The sequence below is a fragment of the Onychomys torridus genome, chromosome 5 (genome assembly GCF_903995425.1).
Source record: "Onychomys torridus chromosome 5, mOncTor1.1, whole genome shotgun sequence".
Classification (NCBI taxonomy): Eukaryota; Metazoa; Chordata; class Mammalia; order Rodentia; family Cricetidae; genus Onychomys; species Onychomys torridus.
In genome coordinates, this window is record NC_050447.1 from 60,952,831 (window position 1) to 60,971,800 (window position 18,970).

An 18,970-nucleotide genomic window follows, 5' to 3' on the forward strand; every position below is an offset into this window, starting at 1 on the left:
TATTTTGTATGGAAGGAGAGTAGTTTTTAGGTATTGGGCTCTATGTCGTTGTGGCTTACTATAATCTGAGAAGAATCAAGTCAACTTTTTTTTTTTTTTTTTTTTTTCTCTCTTTAAAATCAGGGCTTTTGGTGCCAGCTAGAAAAGTGGGGATTCCACAGGGTGGCTTCTCCAGCCATCTGGGTCCTTTCCTTGGTGCCATGGCATTGGTGCTTTGGCAATTTGTGCTAGACACAAGTAGACTCCCCAGGCCTCTGAGGAGAGGCTGATCCCCTGCAAGCCCAGGTGTGCTTTATGTAAAGCAACCTAGGCATCGCTCTTGAGCAGTGTGGGAGCGAGCTGACAGCCTGAGACATTTGCTGCAGATGCCGAATTTGCTCATTGGGCACACTCACTTGTTTGGTACAGTTTTCCATATTCCATTTCCAATATGTGTGTCCATATTCCAATAGTTTCATCTTAAGCTTACATATGTCTATCAACAGTAGAAATACTTCATTTTAGCCTCTAAGCATGAAAGAAAGATTAGGGGTGGTTGTTAGATAAAATATTAGAATGGGGCATAAATCAGTTTCCTTTGCTTAGTGGTGTCCCTGCTGACTGTGTCCTTTGAAGTAGGTGACAGTATAGAAGAGGAATGTGGTTGGGGATTTAGCTCAGTGGTAGAGCGCTCTAGCAAGCGCGGCTAGCAAGCGCAAGGCCCTGGGTTCGATCCTCAGCTCAAAAAGAAGAAAAAAGAAAAAAAGAAAAGAGGAATGTGGGTGGATGTAGTTTTGAAGGAAATTAAATTGATATAAATGGATATATTTCATATATATATATATATATATATATAAAGAAAATGTGAATGTGTCAGTCAGTTAACATATATAAATATACACATATATAAACATGTTATATTATCTTATTGTATTATTTACATACACATAAAAATACTAAAATATATTAAACAAACTACATACATACACACATCTGTACACATTTATGCACATGTATACAATTTTGAAAATGGAAATTTGTCTGTAAACAATTACTATTAATAATTGTAAGCTAATATATATTTTCTTTTTCCTCATGAGTCAGTGTAATTCCTTTTGGCTTTTTTGAGCCAGGGTCTTATGTAGCTCAGTCTGTTCTGGAATTCACTATGTCACATGCAGCCCAGGCTAGTCTTGAACTCGACAGTCCTCCTGCCTCCACCCTGAGTGTTGAGATTATAAGTGTGTACTGCCACAAGTTGCTGAGGCAGCACAGGTTTTCTGGGGTAGTATTGTTTCTACCTGTCTGTCTGCCTATTTATTTTTGGTGATACGGCTTGAACTTAGCTCTTTACACATGTTAGAAAAATACCACTGAGCTAAGGCTCCTCCTTTTACTCTTCTGGGACCTGAAACTGTGCCACTCCTGCCTTGAGTGATCATTCTCCAGTACTGCTGTCCCACGTGCCGTCATCTTGGGGGGGGGGGGCATCAGAAAGTAGCCCCACTGCCCACTGTATCTTTCATGCCACAGAGTTCAGACATAGGTGGAAGGTGGGAAAAGAGACCCCAATGAGTGGGTAGACAATTTCCAAGAAGTTTGCCAGCTTGTGGGTGTATTCTCACCTCTTGTTCTGTCTGTCTTCAGCACCTTACCTGGAAAGAACTTGGAGAAGATTGCCGAACAGATACGTTCCCACAATATCAACGCGCTTCTGATCATTGGAGGATTTGAGGTATGTTACTGTCTCTCTGTCTCCTCGCCTGTTGGTTTTGGAGGTGCGAATGGTACCTCCATGTTTGCTTCACATATATCTGGTCTTATTGGCTGTTCCTCAGGAACTAGGATTTTAATCTCCAACCCAGTTGCCCTGTAGTGCAGAATAGCAGGATAGTATGATGTAGCACAAGATTGGCCTGATTCTGTTAAAGTCAATTAACCAGGCCAGCACAAGTTTGACCATTCTGCTGGGACTCATATTGAAGTTTTCTGATTTGTTATCAATCTGTAGATAAAATTCCATACTTGGTGTTTGAAATACACTGATGATTAGAAAGGAAGGTGGTTATACGGTTAGTTTTTCTCTTCAGATTTCTAAGAAATATATTGGACTGTAGTCCTTAATTACATCCTATTAATTCAGTGGGGATGAGTCTCACAGAAATCTTGATTTACTTAAAGGAATGTAAGAACTTCACATAATCAAACTCAAATTTATAAGCGTTAGTCTTACTACTACATGCTAAGACCTCATCTCCCATTTGTGCCTGGGAAGCTGTCCTTGTCTGTGCTCTTAACTTGCCTGTGTTGATTTTCTAGTGATGCCTGGCCCCACTCTACCCTGTGCACTGTGGTGACAGTGGCTCCCTGAGACTCTCCTATGCTTGCTCACTCCTGGTCATACACTGCCCGAGTGCCCCTCTCCCTCCCTGGCCCCACAATCACACACACTTATCTGACAGGCCTACCTGGGACTCCTAGAGTTGGCAGCTGCCCGGGAGAAACATGAGGCATTCTGTGTCCCTATGATTATGGTTCCTGCTACTGTCTCCAACAACGTGCCGGGTTCCGATTTCAGCATCGGGGCAGACACAGCTCTGAACACTATCACAGACGTAAGTGCGAGTGTGCCAGCAAAGCAGGTGCAGCTGATGCTAACCCGAGGCCTGGACCCTTTTATCTACCATGTACTAGAAGTAGCCTTTTATCAGCCACCAACTGGATACCTAAGTATTTTTGTTGGTTTCAGGAAAGCACATTTTAGAAGTTCCTTGGATTCTAAAATTCCTTGATCTACTCCCAGCCCAATTTTTCCCAAGAGTCCTCCCCAGCAGCCGCCAGCTGATGCCACTCCATTACTAAGACCTGTGGAGTAACATCCCATCCTAGTGCTAGCTGTACTAGATCACTGTGTTTTTAGCGTTTGTAAGTTTGGGCTGAAGAGAATTTCCTTTCAGCCTGCAGCCTCTTGCTGCACTTCAGTCCTGTGTCCAACGTCCTCTACTTGTTGTTCAAGGGTAGAAATTGAACTAAAGATTTCATAATGCTATTTTCTGAACCAACTGTTGGCACTTCACTGGATTTTTTTGGCTATGGTGGTTATTGTTCTTTTCCCCCCTTTTATAAATTGGCAATCTTAAGTCAAAGATATTGATGCCTTATTTTTCTTTTTGCAAAAAATAAGTAACAAAATGTACACGTACATTATAGTGTTACATTTGTAAATTATACTTGTTAATTCCCGTGGGAGTTTAAGATCGCTAAGTCAGATTTTCAAAATTCTTCGTTAACTCAAGCTATTTTTCCCGGGAGACCTAATTCTGATACATATTTTTGTAGGGGTTTTAATTTTTCTTAAGCTCCCAACACCAAATTCACTTCTAGTACCGGTAAATAAAAGCTCCAAGGCTTTTACAATAAATTGCAGAGTGTTAAGTAACGCTTTGCGCTGATTTCCTGCTTTTCTCAGTGTCAGAAACATTTCCTTCAGTCTGCTTACTGAAGCCACGTGCTTGGTGTCTCCTAGAAGCAATGTCTGATCTATTCAGTTTCGATCACTAACTTCTCCCTTCTCTGTTGCTTGTGCTGTCTGGGGACTGTTGCTATGGCTTTTGCTGTTGCTGTTGATAGATTCGGGCTCTTGATGGATCTTCCTTTGTGAATGGAAAGAAGGATGTCTGTCACAAAATGGATTGGGACCCAGGGCTTTGTGCACCCCAGACTCTGAATTACAGTCTACAGTTTACACAGGAGGAATTTGCAGGGGAAGCTTTTAAAGTTTCTTTTTCCACAAGCTCCTTGTCATCTAATTAAAAGCCCACTTGCAGGTGCATCTGACCAGTAGCCTGTGACTAGCGTGCACCCTAGACCAGCTGTGAGTGTGACCTAGCCTAAAAGGATCTGAAATCAATGAGAATTATTTTTGCCAATTATTTTTTGGAAATTATATCTTGAGTGTGAACTTTGTTGATGGCAATATCCTGTAAAAACGTTGAAGGTTGGACACTCCTGCACACTGTCCTTTGCAGTTAGTGGGAGCCTCTGCAGATGCCAGCCAAGGTGGGTATTATCTCCTTGTGGATATTCAGTGTGCAGCATGAGGCATGAAGGAAAGAGTCTCTCTTTTTATTATAATGTCCCCACAATTATAATTTATGATTCTTAGTCTCCATGCTAGTAATTGTTTTGTCCCAGACTTGAATATATAATATCTACATATTGTTGAACATTTGAAACTCGAAATAGGAGGGAAAAAAGTTACCTATTCCCTCTTCCTTTTACTTCCCTTAAAGGGATTTTGTGATGGTTGTTCTTTAATTTCTTTTCTTATTCATTTGAGTTTCTCAAAGCCAGTGGTAGTTTGTGAGAACAAAATGGAATGGTAAGTAGGTAGCCATTCCTGAGGGCTTCAGGCTTGGTAACGTGTGGTAAGTAGGTGTGTATGTGTGGTCTTTCTCTGTTGCTCATTGCTTCTGAGGTTCCAGGGAGCTGGGTCATCTTGGTTCTGTGATCTCAAGGTGGCTGGCTGAAGCTGGGCCAGTAAAGGTATAGTGAATGCCGCCATTGCTCTGGAGCTGATAGCTGAGTGGGGATGAGAAAACAGCCCAGAGTCCCTTTGTGTATCCTGCAGGTTAAAGGACTAGAATGTGAAAAGGCGTGAAGGAAAAACGAAAGTTAATTCTAGCAGTTGAAAGGTGGAACTGAATTAGGTGAGGCTGGTCGCAAACATGAAAGGAGGTTGACCCTGTGTCTCGGAAAGGAGGACATGAGGAGACTCTACACAGTGCTTCCATTGCCTCCTGTTGCTGCATCTAGGAAACCCCTGTGTAAAGCTGGCAGGGAGTTGAGAGAGTTGCCTAACCTTAAACACTCATCTGTTTCTAGAGGATAATAGCCTCTTACTGGCCCTGGATAATATCTAAGCTTACCATCCAGACTGTCTCCCGGAACCAAGTCTTTCTTTAGGTTTGGAGAGTCAGGCAGTTCTCAGCTTTGGGTGATTATGCATCTAGTGGACAGCTGCAGTGATACAGGAAGGGCATTTCACATCATCAGAGAGAGGAGAGAGGAATCCCTAACATGCAGTCAGTTGGTGGAGGTCATGAATGCTGTTCACTGCTTTACAGTATAGGGGACAGTCCCCACCACGGGGAAATATAAGTGTCAGAATGTCTACTGTCTTGAGGTGCGAAAACCCAAGCTTCTCCAATTTGATTAGAGAAAATCATTGCCTTTATATGGATCATTGTCTTCACTAATCGTTCCCTCCTTGCCAGCATTGATTCTCAGGTGTAAGTGCATCCCTTAAGTGGGCTTCAGTGTCTGCCAGGTAATGGAGAAGTTCTCTGGGCAGCATCTCAAAGCAGGTGCTTCAGAAGTCTGGTGTTGGAGTATTGAGGCTTTTTACTGGGACTTGTTTTTGTTCCTTACCATTGGTACCAAGCTTTGCTCTAGTCAAAAGACACAACCAAGGCAAGCTAAGTGTGAGCTGCCACCAAGTACCATGAAGGTGGCATGATACAGCCCTGAGGATAGGCTCCCTAATTGTGAACACTAAGCTATAGAAAATTGACCTTAGGGCCTTATAACTGTGTCCCATCTCTTTCTGCACTGTGTACAGTCAAAATGTCTAATGTGGCTTTATTGGTGTTTTAAAAATTGCTGTTGCCCCCTGCAGGATCTAGAAGCAAGACTTTTGGAATGGTTTCTTCAGTTTGCTTTTCCTGGGTAGGGCCCACCTGGCGTTTCCCTTTCAGTTCATGGGAGAGGAACAGAACCAAAAGAGGAATGTTGGGAAGAAAGCTCTTGCAGCCATATAATCATCACAGTGAATGTCAGAATGGAGTTAAGGCACTAACCCTCTCCATTGGCACCTGCCCTCCTCATACACCCCTGACCCTACCCCACCCACAGGGAAGACTCTGGTCTGCCAGGCACATTGCCTACATCCCATTCTAGTGGGAGCCTTCTCAATGACTCAGCTTCCTTCTGTATAGTTTGTTCCTAATACATACCTAGCTAATATGATCCTCAGCAAATGAAAGCTCTTCCTTAGAAAGTTCCGAGGAGCCTAGCAAACGTGTGGGGTATTGACCAGTGGGTGTACCCAGATGGCTTTGACATAAGGTGCCATTTTGAGTGCAATCAACCTTAGCAAGAAACAGCTGAGCACCTGGAGAGCAATGAAAAGACTCAGCCACCTGGGGGTGGAGGTGGAGGGTTGGTTGTGTTGCAAATGAGGGAAACCCTGTCACTGGCCAGTGCTGGTGACCCTGTCTGACCTTTAGACTGATCACTCTAAGGACTAATTTACCACAGGTCCATGACCCACTGTCCAAAAATCCTTGGAGTGTACAGCTTTTAAATCTCAGGATGATTTGGTTGCAGAAAGATGGTATAGAACATGCAACATTTATTACAGCTGCCTTATGGGGAGGCGGAGTCCCATGCTGCATTCTAGCAATAATTCTGCAGCAACTTGTATCTATAATTATATACCAAGAAAGACAAATAAGATTTATGGGTCAGACTTGCCACCCACAATGGTCCAAAAATATCCTGCCTTACTCTGGGAGCAGCCTGGATTTAGGAACTGTGGGTGAGTAGACCTGTATGCTACAGCTAACCTGGCTTTAATACCTGAGATAGGCATTTATTTGAAACGGCTGTACCAAAGAGTTATCCTTCTGAAGCAGTGACTGAGGTTCTAAGTGATTTATTATGCTTCATGTCAGCACTGCCAAAGGCCCAGAAAGGCTGCTCCCTCCAGGAGGGAGACAGATTTTTCTAATGGGGAGCAGAGGGACACACAGAAGCTGCTGTGGGTTCTGGTATGGATCTGCAGGTAATGTAAAGTGCATGCCTCTTTTCCTGTCAGCATTTGGCGGTGGTGCAGGGACCCCAGTCTGCATTGGTGATGCCAGTCATTTGATGTTAACCTTGCAGCCATATGCCCCTCCCCACACTCCACCCCTACCTAGAGAAGGGATGGGATTGGCTTTGTGCTTCAACACCCCAACTTCATTTTCCTTCCCCACCTCCGCTGTAATGCTGAGAAAGGAGCAGCTGTTCCATCTAATGACTAACCCACGATGCACCTCTGTCCCCTCGGCCTGGTGCCTGCTTTGCTGCCTGCTTTGCACCGCTTTGACTCTGCTGCTTGTGGCTTCCCACGGGACAAGAAGGACAAGGCTGAGCGATGCACCTAGCAGCCTGTGAATGGTTGCTGCATGCGCTGTGCCTGCTCAGATGTCAATCCAGGCCTCTGATGGCTCTGCTGACCCATGTGGACCAACTTCCTGCTGGTTACTTGGTTCCCTCCCTATCATATCCCTGGAGTTTACTCCCTGTGCTCAGTGACTTGGCAAGTGATGTACTGGCACCTCTCTAACTGCTATGGCCTTGCTGCTTCAGGCTTTCCATGCTGCAGTCATGATGGGTGAGGCTCGAAACAGCCATGAGGAGTTTTGCATCCCAGTATGTGTTTTGCCTGCCAATATTAGTAATGGTGTCCCTGGCACAGAGCTATCTGTCGGTTCTGATACTAGCTTGAATGTGATTGTCCAGGTAAGAGATCTGCTTCTACTCCCATTTTGCTTGCTTTGCCTTAATGATGTTTTTCTTCACTCCTAAACCTGCCTGTCAGCTTCAACTCGCAACTTGTGGGCTTTAACCTATGCCTGTCTGACCTTAATTAGAAATTGAAAAAGAAACCCTTTCAAGGTTTGTTTGTTTGTTTGTTTGTTTTTTTCAGAATGAATAAGTCAAAATATTTGTTAACTTTTTGGCCACACTTTTGATAATAGGATAGTGTTTCCTCATTTCTCATGGTGAGTGCCTTTTCTTTATGAACTCAAGATAAAATGCTCTATGCAGGCCTCTCCACAGGGTTTCTGTACCATCTGAACAGGAAAGCTGTGGACATCACTTCCGGTAAGGTCATTTGCTTGTAGCTGGAGAGTTTCTCTCCAGCTTGCACCAAGCCCTGGGAGGCCTGCAGCCCACTTATAAAATAAACACACAGACGCTTATATTACTTAAACTGTTTGGCCTAATGGCTCAGACTTCTTGCTATCTAGTTCTCATATCTTAACTTAACCCATTTCTATAAATCTATACCTTGCCATGTGGCTCGTGGCTTACCAGTACTTTATATCCTGCTTCTCATGGTGGCGGCTGACAGTGTCTCCCTGCCTCAGCCTTCCACCTCCCAGAAGTTTTCTCCTCCTTGTCCCATCTACCCTATCCATCTGGCTACTGGCCAATCAGTGATTTATTTATCAATCAATCATAGCAACATATTTTTACAGCATACAGGATATCCCACAGCAGTTACTTCTGTCCAAAGTCCCATTGTCAGAGTTGTGATGTCACGGAGGGTTAGAGAATAAGTCTCAGGAGTGAGCACAAAGGATTGGATCTAGATGCCCTGTTAGTAAGTATAAGAGCTCTCAGATTAAGCATCCTCAATCTAACTGCTCAATCCAAGGAAGCCCCAGGCCATTGCTTGGAAAGAGTTCCCAGTAAGATAAGAGGCAATCCAGGAGACAAAGTCACTCTGAGAGGAAAGTGACTCTACCTACCACACTCTGTGTGGGGAGATGGATCAGTAGGCGCTAGTTGTGTTGCGGGTGTCAACATTATAACACTGGTAATGAACTGAACTCACTAGGTGCTTCTGAGACAGGAGGATGTCTTCTAGCTCCAACGTTCTTTGCTGCAGGGAGTGCAGGTTACAACAATAGAAAGGACGATGGTCAAGCATGTGGTGTTAACTCTCACCATGCTCAGCCCCTCCTACCACGACCCAAAGGCAGCAAGCTGACCTTTTACTTAAGATGTTCACATCCAAGTTGGCTCTAGAGTAGTGGTTCTCAACCTGTGGATTGTGGCCCCCACAGGAGTCATATATCATAGATCCTGCAGATCAGATATTTACATTAAGATTCATAATAGTAGCAAAATTACAGTTAATAAAGTAGCAATGGGATAATTTTATGGTTGGGGGTCACAGGATCACAGCATTAGGAAGGTTGGGAGCCAGTGTTCTAGACTTGGCAGTGAGTTTTAACTGTTGGAGAGATTTTTTAGATCCCAAGTGTTCTTCTAAGTTAAATTACATTGCAGGAAAAGGAGAAGGTGCCCAGTTGGGTTAAGCATCTGAATTCTCCACTAAGATCTTAGCCTGGGATTCAAACAGATAGACATACCCTAGGGATCTCCCTCTTAACTTGTCTGTTGGTGTAGCTTATGAGCAATGTGGAAGCTTGCCTGGCCCATACTCAGCCTCCCTGGAGTATAATTTTTATGTGTGTGTTAAATAGAATCACAAACAAGCCTGTAAATTGAACCCTGGTCACTGAATGCCTTAGGGCCCAAGCACAGTCCTAAGCTTTCCTTTCTAAACACCACTCTGGACAGGTGATAATCACAGGCAGAAGCCCTAGATGATCCGGCATGCATTAGCCTTCTGCCCTGGACACTGGATTCACAGACAGGAAAATGAGGATCAGTCATTTCTCTGCCAGCAAATAGTAGGACAGGATTCCCCCCGCCCATTGTCTAGCTCCTTCCCTCTCTGGCTACCTGAGTTCTTCAGTGAATATTCTGAAGAAATACCAGTTATTGCGGTCAGGGGCAAGGTGGGGAGGAAACCTCTTAATATGTAAGACATGATTGCTCCCACATTAAATCCTATAAAGTCTATTGATTAAAAAAATTAGCTCTGTGATGAACTAGGCCTTATTGTCTTACCGTTCATTTCCATTTTGAAAAGACAGTATGTGTAACAGAGTGCCCATGATGAACTATAGCTTGACATTCTTCCTCCAGCAGGATCCCTCCCAGAAGCCTCCTGTAGAGGAATCACCACTCTTGTCTTTGGCGCTCCATGAACTTGGCTAGGAGGCATTTGTTCTAGTGTAAGAAGCAAGAACCCTAAGTGGTTCCTGCTCTCAGCCAGAAGTGAGGGAGGCCCCTCAGCACATGGCAGATGGCATTGGTAGGCTGGTCCTTTCCGTGTCAGTACTACTTTGAGTAATTGAGTGAGACATTGCTGGGATGGGTTACTATTTTTAGAAGAAGCCAACTAAAGTCTTCAGATGCAATCTGGGTAATGAGAGTATTTAGAATGAGTATATGTAAGCTCCAGGCAGAGGCCGACCATTCCAAACCTTTGCCCTTGCTTTTCCAGCCAGTGGCACACAGAAAGCCTGGGCTTTCCCTCCATTTGGATCAGATCTTAGATAGCTATATGAATGGGCCTTGTGTCCAAAGGCTTCTTTCTTAGTAATATTTTTGTATGATCAGGTGACTACAGCAGAGTTCTTTGGATTAGTGGGCAATAGTATGAGCATATGGGGAAAGATTCAATTAGAAAAATAGCCCATGTGGTTTTGCTCCCCTCAGGGGACTGGCCACCTGCCTCAGCACAGCCATGCAGATCTGCAGCTTCACTTCACCTTGAAGGATGGCTCTGTAAAAAAGACCACACAGTGACCCTTTCAGTATTTGAATATCCTAGAAAGAGGTTCCTTTCTTCCTTTGCTTCCCACCCACCAAAGTATATATTGAATACTTTTGGGCAGGGGGATCTGCAAGAGAAATTGTAGATCAGAATGCTTCTCATCAAACCTGTGTTTGTTCTTAAGCATCATCTGTTAAATACAACTCAAAGTGATCATGTAAAAATGTCCGAATAGTTATTGGACTTTGGTGCAAAGACTCATTTTCTGCTCCCCCTAAAGATCTGTGACTGTTACATTCCCTGAGTCCCTTCTCCCATCATGATGGCACTGTCCTCTTAGGTTTAGACTGTTGATGAGTAGGGCAAGTAGCTCATATTCAGTATTAAGCATCTACTGTGTTACAGGCACAGCTGGCTGTGGAGGGTAGTGGAGTGGCGTTAGCCCAGGCCAGCGTTCCTGTCCAGAGAGGAGGAAATACCCAAATCTAATAAGCACAAATTGCAGGAAGACATACTGGGTGAAGAGAGGACACAGAGTCATGAGACTCCCCACTAGAGGGACTATCCAGTCCTAGAGTTCACACAGTGTCTTCCTGAGAAAATGACTTTTTAAGTGGGTCACAGGTCGTAGATAAGACAGCAGAAAAGAGCCAGAGTGAGTTTCCTATAGTTGTTGTAATAAATGGCTGCACACTTGTGTTAATATAATACCCATTTGCTCACAGCTGTCAGGGGCAGAAGTCAGAGAACTAAACTAAAGTCAAGGGTCAAGCTCCAGGAGAGAGAGGCAATCCCCGTGTCTTCTACTTTTCTGACCTGCATCCCTGTCAGGCCATGACCCCTGCCCTCTCTTGCATCCTCTCAGCCAGCATGAAGTTTCTCTCTCCTTTGTATAGTAGCCTGATTCTGTGTCCTGGCTCCCTTTGCCCCCTTTACAATGACACACAGTGGCATTCAAGGTTCTCTTAGATAATCCAGAATAATCCCATCTCAGGATCTTTTACTTATTTGTCTAGGAAAATACACCATTCCAGGGAGTTCAAACAGAATATCTTTGGGGGCTTCTATGTACAGTTCTCCACTGTGCATGGAGTCCACTGTGTGTGAAGGCCCATGAAGGCTTAAAGATAAGCATTATCTCTGAGCTAGGACAGCAGCTAGAGATGGGAGCTAGACAGGGTGGTGGGGATTGGCTGGGCTGTGTGTTCCACAGGAAGTCTTTGATGCATACTTAAAAGTTAAGTGCTGTAGGGTTTTGAAGAGAAGACAGTCCGGTTGGATTGCATCTATGGAGCTCAGTTTCTTGGGGACAGAACAGATGTTGAAAATGAAGTGCAAGGCTTTCACTGGTTTTTGAGAAAATGAATGGCATCTACACAGGTGGGTAGTTTTTCAGTGTGAGACCTGGTGCCGGTGCCCAGAAGATGTCTCTGGATGCTCTTGTCCAAGAAGCTATTCTCTGTGGACAGAGATACCCTGATGAAACACCTAAGGACATACCTAAGATAAACTAACCCTGTATTATCACAAAGAGCTTTTCACAACAAAACATCGGAGAAGTAAAGATAGCATCTAAGAAGCCAGTTAATAAACATTCCTGTGGGAATATAAATTTATACCAGCTAAATACTGGCGTGCAGAAATCCTTTCAGTGAGGCCATATTCAGACAGCAAACCAAGTGAGCTGACTTGGAGGAGTGCTCTCCAGGGTAATGGCCCAGCCAGGCCCCCACCGCAAGTGATCACAGATGCTGACTCACAGGCTGCTTCTCAGCACTTGTGTCTACTGCCCCTCTCTGTACCCAGTGCTTGCTGCTGCATGCTCAGGTTTGGTGGAGGGACATGCAGCTTGTGGGGAGAGCAGGCCCTGGGTTAGTGCACTTGTGGCACTAGCCAAGGTCCTGGATTCAAATGACAGATCTCCTTGTCTCTGACCAGACCTGTGACCGAATCAAACAGTCGGCCAGTGGGACCAAGCGCCGGGTGTTCATCATTGAAACCATGGGCGGATACTGTGGCTATCTGGCCAACATGGGGGGACTTGCAGCTGGAGCCGATGCTGCCTACATCTTTGAAGAGCCATTTGATATCAGAGACTTACAGGTATGTCAATGCATGCATGACTCCGAGAGCACTTCATTTGACCGTGATGAGTAAAGAAACCTTATTTACTAACTGCCCATTGGTTTTTCGCAGGCTGGAAGGTGGTGGTGTAAAACACTGCAAGTTGTTTGCTTTTCAGTTGTCAGCTCCAAATCCAGATGCTTGCACTTGAGTCTTAGGAGGTCTTTGGATGGGTAACCGTGACTAGGGAGGGTTGAGGCTTCTTCTTGTGTGCAAAGATATTGTATACATAAGAGTATTTTGCCAGTATGTGTGTATGTGCACACCTCATGGGCCAGAAGAGGGTGCTAGATCCCTTGGAACTGGAGTTAAGGATGGTTGTGAGCCACCATATGGGTGCTGAGAACAGCAGCTGGGTCTTCTGCAAAACCAAAAATGCTCATAAGGGGGAAAAGACCCCCTTTCTCTCTCTGTTTATGAATGTATATGTATTTTTAAATGATCATTCTTTTGGGAAATATGAGATGCTTTCCCAATGTTTGGTATAAGTCACTTAAAAATACTTCCCTCAGACCCTTTGAAACATTGTCATGGTTTTAGTTTTGTTTCCCATTGATATGACACAATACTCAGGCAAAAGCAACTTAGGGGAGAAAGAGTTTATTTTGCTCATAGTTCCAGGGTATGGTCTATTGTTTTGTTTTGTTTTTAAAGATTTATTTATTATGTGTACATTTTTCTGCCTGCATGTGTCCCTACAGGCCAGAAGAGGGCACCAGATCTCATTACAGGTGCCCATATGGGTGCTGGGAATTGAACTCAGTACCTCTGGAAGAGAAGTCAGTGATCTTAACTGCTGAGCCATCTCTCCTGCTCCTATTGTTACAGGGAAGTCAAAGCGGCTGGAACTTGAAGCTGCTAGTCACGTGCACAGTCAAAAGCCCAGAGAGCAAATGCATGCGTGCTAGCCATCCAGCTTGCTTTCTCTTATATATAGTTCAGAATCCCCTTTCTAGGGAATGGTGCCACCCACAATGAGTGTGAGTCTTCCCTCCTCAATTAACATAAGCAAGATAATCCGTCATAGACCTGCCTTTTGACCCAGCCTGATAGAAAGTACAGAGACTCTTAGGTGGCTGTGGATTGTGACGGGTTGACAGTGAAAATTAACCATCACGTTCATGAACATTTCAAAAAATGTATGTGTTAGGCAAATGTATAAAGTAAGTCCTCATTTACTAATAAACATATTCAGTAGCATAGTGCCACCTCCTTAAACTTTCCATGTTTATCTGATTTACTATCAATACCATCCATCATGTTTCCCATTACCCACTATATTCCTATGTACTGTAATAACTCCCCTCCCCAAAAAATAGTTAAGCTATAAAAGCTGCTGACTATGTTTATACATGGTATTGCATTGTAGCATAAGTGTTACAGTAGGTGCCCAATAAGTGTACTGCCTAATTGGTTAATAAAACACTCTTTTCTAGTCCAATGTAGAGCATTTGACAGAGAAAATGAAGACCACTATCCAGAGGGGCCTTATACTCAGGTAATGGAAAGCGTTTGCATTCTTCCATTAAAAGATGTGGGTTCTTGGGCAGAAGCTGCCATGTGATCTAAACCCCAGAAGTATCTTTCCTTTCCCACTGATTCTATGAATGCTGAAGAAATACAGATACAGACCTGAGTTGTTAAAAAAAAAAAAACAAACAGGTTTTCCTTTAAATAAAAGCAATCTTTTATAGTTTATTTTTGCTCTATAGTCTATAGATTATTTTCAAGACATCTGCCACTCATTTACTTAAGCCCTCCTGGCTTTTAGGAAGAAAGGGAAATATACACAGATTCAGGGTGTTGTGGGATGTTCTCTATACTGTAAATGTATTGCTATGATTGATTGATAAATAAAACACTGATTGGCCAGTAGCCATACAAAAAGTATAAACAAGACTAACAGAAAAGAAAGTTGGGAAAAAAGGCAGAATGGAGGAGATGCTGCCTGCTGCCACAATGAGGTTGTAAAGTACCGGTAAGCCACAAGCCACATGGCAAGGTATAGATTAATAAAAATGGGTTAATTTAAGATATAAAAACAGTTAACAAGAAGCCTGCCACGGCCATACAGTTTATAAGTAATATGAGTCGCTGTGTGTTTACTTGGTTGGGTCTGAGTGGCTGTGGGACTGGCAGGTGAGAGAGATTTGTCCTGACTGTGGGCCAGGCAGGACCAAAAAAACTCCAGCTACATTAGGGTAGGGGCAGAGGTGAAGGAGGCTGATGTGGCAAGTGACTGGGCACCCTGAGCCTTGAGCAGTCTGGCTAGAAAGCCCTCAGCCCCTCTCTATAGCCCTGAGTAAACTTGATTCCTTGCCATTCATTTCAGAAATGAAAGCTGCAGCGTAAATTACACCACTGACTTCATTTACCAGCTCTACTCAGAGGAAGGCAAAGGAGTGTTTGACTGCAGGAAAAATGTGCTGGGCCACATGCAGCAGGTAGGCTGAGGTCTTCTGTGACCTCTGAGCCTCCATGGCTCCCCTTTATAATGGTGCCCTTCTGTGGGAAGTGAGCATAAATAAATCCTGAAATTATTAGAAGTATCCAGAATTATTAAGTCATAGCAAACACCATCATCTTTAGGGTTCCCTGTCTTCTGTAATGTCTGGGGTTTATGGGAAATGCTTAATTGCTTTGCTCATAGCTGTGATCGAATAGCTGGCAAAAAGCACCTTTGTGGAGGAAGGATTTATCCTGGCCGATAATTTAATGGGATAAAGCCATCGTGGTGGGAATAGAGCCAATCATAGTGGGAATAGCATGGGGACGGGCGTGCGAGGCAGCTGGTCACTTTGAATCTGCAGTCTGGAGGCAGAGGGCAGTCAGGAAGTGGGGATGGGCTAAGGGACATCAGCTCTTCCTCAGTGATCTACTTCCTCCACTTAGGCTGTCTCAAGCTCCACCCCCAGTAGGAGACCAAATGTTCTAAGGCATGAATCTATGGGGAGATTCCACACTCAAACCACAGCAGGATTTTTACAGGAAACACTACCAGCTTCCATGTAGACAAGAACACTAGTCACTGGAAATACTCTGATTACTTCTTTGTTGAATTAAATACTAGCATTTAGAAAGATTTAAGGTGGAGTATGAGACCAGTAGTATTTACTTGATACTTTCACCAAATCAAGTTCATTTGGAAATACAGAAGTACTTCTCCACCTCCAGAATAATGGAAGTTTCTTTTCATTTTTTTTTAATACTCTTCATTTATGACAAATGAATGCACGTAGGTGACAAGGCTAGATAGAGGTCAGCATGGGAGTCAGTGGCCCCATTGTTCCTTATTTGCTGACCTGTGTACATTGCTGGCAACTGGACTTCATTCATGTGTGTGTGTGTGTGTGTGTGTGTGTGTGTGTGTGTGTGTGTGTGTGTTGGTCATGTATGTATATGCACTGCACTGATTTGAATAGATATGTCCCCCGTAGACTCATGTGTTTGAATGCTTGGCCTATAGAGAGAATGGCACTATTAGTACGTGAGGCCTTGTTGGAGGACATGTGTCACTGTAGAGGTGGGCTTTGAGGTCTCATAAATGTTCAAGCTATACCCAGAGAGACACTTCACTTCCTGTTGCCTATGGATTTAAGATATAGAACTCTCAGCTCCTTCTCCAGCTCTATGTCTGCCTGCATGCTCCTCTCCATGATAATGGACTAAGCCTCTGAACTGTAAGCTAGCCCCCAATTAAATGTTTTTGTTTATAAGAGTTGCTGTGGTCATGGTTTCTCTTGACAGCAGTAGAACACTGAGGACGACATGCACCCTTTTCCTTCCTTTGGTGTGTATGTACATGTGTGTCCATTGTATGTGGAGGCCTGAGGTTGACAGCAGGAATTAGACATGATTGCTCTCCCACATTATTCACAGAAGAGTCTCATTCAAATTCAGAGATCACTGATGTTGCTATTTGGCTGGTCCATGAAGATGCCCACTTGAGGGAACTTGTAAACTAGGAGCCACGAACTTATTTCAAAAGAGTTCATGAATTCCTGAAGTTAGGATGAGTAGGAATATGTATGCTGCCATTTTTGTGAGTCCACAGATGTTTATCAATAAAGGAAGCTGTGATTCTTCCCGGATATTAGAAATGGCCTGGGAAGGTGGCGGAACGATTGGTAGCCCTTGCTCTGTAAGAATGAGCACCAGGATTTGGATCTCCAGCACCTGTATAATAAGCCAGGCACAGCTCCACATGCCTGTAGCCCCAACATTGGGATGAGAGATAGAGAAAACTAGCTGGCCAAGCAGCCTTGCCTAAATGGGGAGCTTCCACTTGTATGAGAGACCCTGTCTCAAGGCAACTGTTGGAAAGCTACAGAGGTAGACACCTGATCTCTCGCTCTGCCCACTGCATGTGCACATATAGGTGAGCACATCTGCATTCTCACATGCCTGCACCACACAGAGACGGGAAGAATGATAGCTTACTTGTTAAGTTGAGAGTACTACAAGGTTGTGTAGCAGGCTGAGGTGGGGCTCCAAGACATGCAGGCCTGCTTCCTTCTTGTCCTGTATATGCAAAACCAAACCGTGTTTGCCGATTTGCAGTTGTAAACACCACACAGATCTTGTTAAGTTATGGTATTTTTTTATTGGTTTCTTTTTATTTAAAATCTGGAGAAATTGCTGGGTGACTTACTTACATGTCATATAACTTGCCCACCACAGGGGGGAGCACCTTCTCCATTCGATAGGAACTTTGGAACAAAAATCTCTGCCAGAGCTATGGAGTGGATCACCGACAAACTGAAGGGGTCCCAGGGCACAGGTAGGAGTCAGTGGGGAGAATGGACACACAGTGTGAGATGCCCCAGCCCCCTCACTGGAACCGTGTGTTATAAAGCTATGATGTTTTTCCTTGTCCTTTAAATCTGCCATTGAGATGCCTGGCATACCGTCTTATTGCCTGTGAGTACTGAATATCATTTATGACTTCCTAAGGTTATAATTAAACATATTAATAAAAATAAATGTTTTATTTCTGCTGTTAGCAATGGGTGACAAGTAGTTTGGTAGCCAGAAGATTGCCAGGCACACATTGCTTGCCATTAGCAAGACTGTAAAATGTAGCTTTTATTTATTTCTGTGGTGTCATGAAACACATTCAAGATCCTTTTATTTAGGCTATCTAACCGTTGTTCATTGATTTGATTCACAGGCAACTTTAACATAGGGTGGGAAATATGCACAACTGACTAGGAGTTCTCTGTCTTATTTTCTGTTTTCCTTCTTCAAACCCTAAATAGTGTTTTTGTTTGTTTCTTTTTTTTTTTTTTTTAAATTCTCTCATACAGTACTTCCTGATGACAGTTTCCCTGCCCTTCACTCCTCCCTTCCTCCTCTTCCATCTCCCCCAGATCCATTCCTCTTCCATTTCCCTTCAGAAAAGGGCAGGCCTCTCAGGGATATCAACTGAACATGGCACAACAAGGTACAGTAAACTAGGCATAAACCCTCATATCGAGGCTTGGGTGAGGCAACCCAGTGAGAGGAAGAGTCCAAAGAGCAGGCAAAAGAGTCAGAGACACCCCCACTTCCACTGTTAGGAGTCCCACAAAAACACCAAGCTAACAACCGTAACATATATGCAGACCCATGCAGGCTGCTTCAGTCTCTGTGAGCCCATAGGAGCCCTGCATAGTTGATTCTGTGGGCCAGGTTCTGGTGTCCTCAATCCCTCTGGCTCCTGCAATTCTTCCTTCCCCTCTTCTGCAGGATTCCCCAAGTTCTAAGGGAAGGGACCCGATGGAGATTTCCATTTGGGCTCTCTCCACCTAATGTTTGGCTGTGAGTCTTAAATACTGTCTTTCTTCAATATTTTATTGTCTCCTCCACAGGTAACCTTGGGATTCTATGATAACCAATGAAGTGAATACATCTTCAAGGTGTAATTTAGCTCAGTGTTCTAGCTTGTATGAATTAATTGGTTTCTCTGGTCCTGCAAGGCCCCCTGCAGTCCCATGGCCTACTTAATAAAATAATCACTCAGAAGCTTATATTAATTATAACTGCTCGGCCATTAGCTCAGGCTTATTACTGATTAGCTCTTACACTTAAATTAACCTATAATTCTTATCTATGTTTAGCTATGTGGCTTCATACCTTTTCTCAGTTCTGCCTTGTCATCTTGCTTCCTTTGTATCTGGCTGGTGACCCCTGACTCAGCCCTTCCTCTTCCCAGAATTCTCATCTGCTCGCCTGTCTATACTTCCTGCCTGACTATTGGCCAATCAACATTTTATTAAACCAGTGTACAAAAGGATTATTCCACAGCATATGAAGGAAGAGTTTGCTTCTGTACTTTTCTGATAGTCTTGTTCACACATTGATGAAGTTACACAGTGGAACTGCTAACTGCTAAGGCCAATTAACCCTTCAGGTGTCTCTAAG

General features: G+C 43.9%; 1 protein-coding gene across 2 annotated transcripts in view; it reads left to right on the plus strand.

Moving 5' to 3' along the window:
* Positions 1 to 18,970, plus strand: part of LOC118584716 (phosphofructokinase, platelet) — a 64,861-nt gene that overhangs the window by 42,962 nt on the left and 2,929 nt on the right. The window contains exons 15-20 of one of the 2 annotated variants that reach the window (XM_036188963.1): positions 1,627 to 1,714; positions 7,393 to 7,545; positions 12,383 to 12,547; positions 14,005 to 14,066; positions 14,901 to 15,012; positions 17,249 to 17,348. In XM_036188963.1, the coding sequence (XP_036044856.1) occupies positions 1,627 to 1,714; positions 7,393 to 7,545; positions 12,383 to 12,547; positions 14,005 to 14,066; positions 14,901 to 15,012; positions 17,249 to 17,348 (680 nt within the window). Of the gene's footprint in view, positions 1 to 1,626; positions 1,715 to 2,441; positions 2,595 to 7,392; positions 7,546 to 12,382; positions 12,548 to 14,004; positions 14,067 to 14,900; positions 15,013 to 17,248; positions 17,349 to 18,970 lie in introns of both variants that reach the window. The other variant, XM_036188962.1, reaches the window with a different exon arrangement.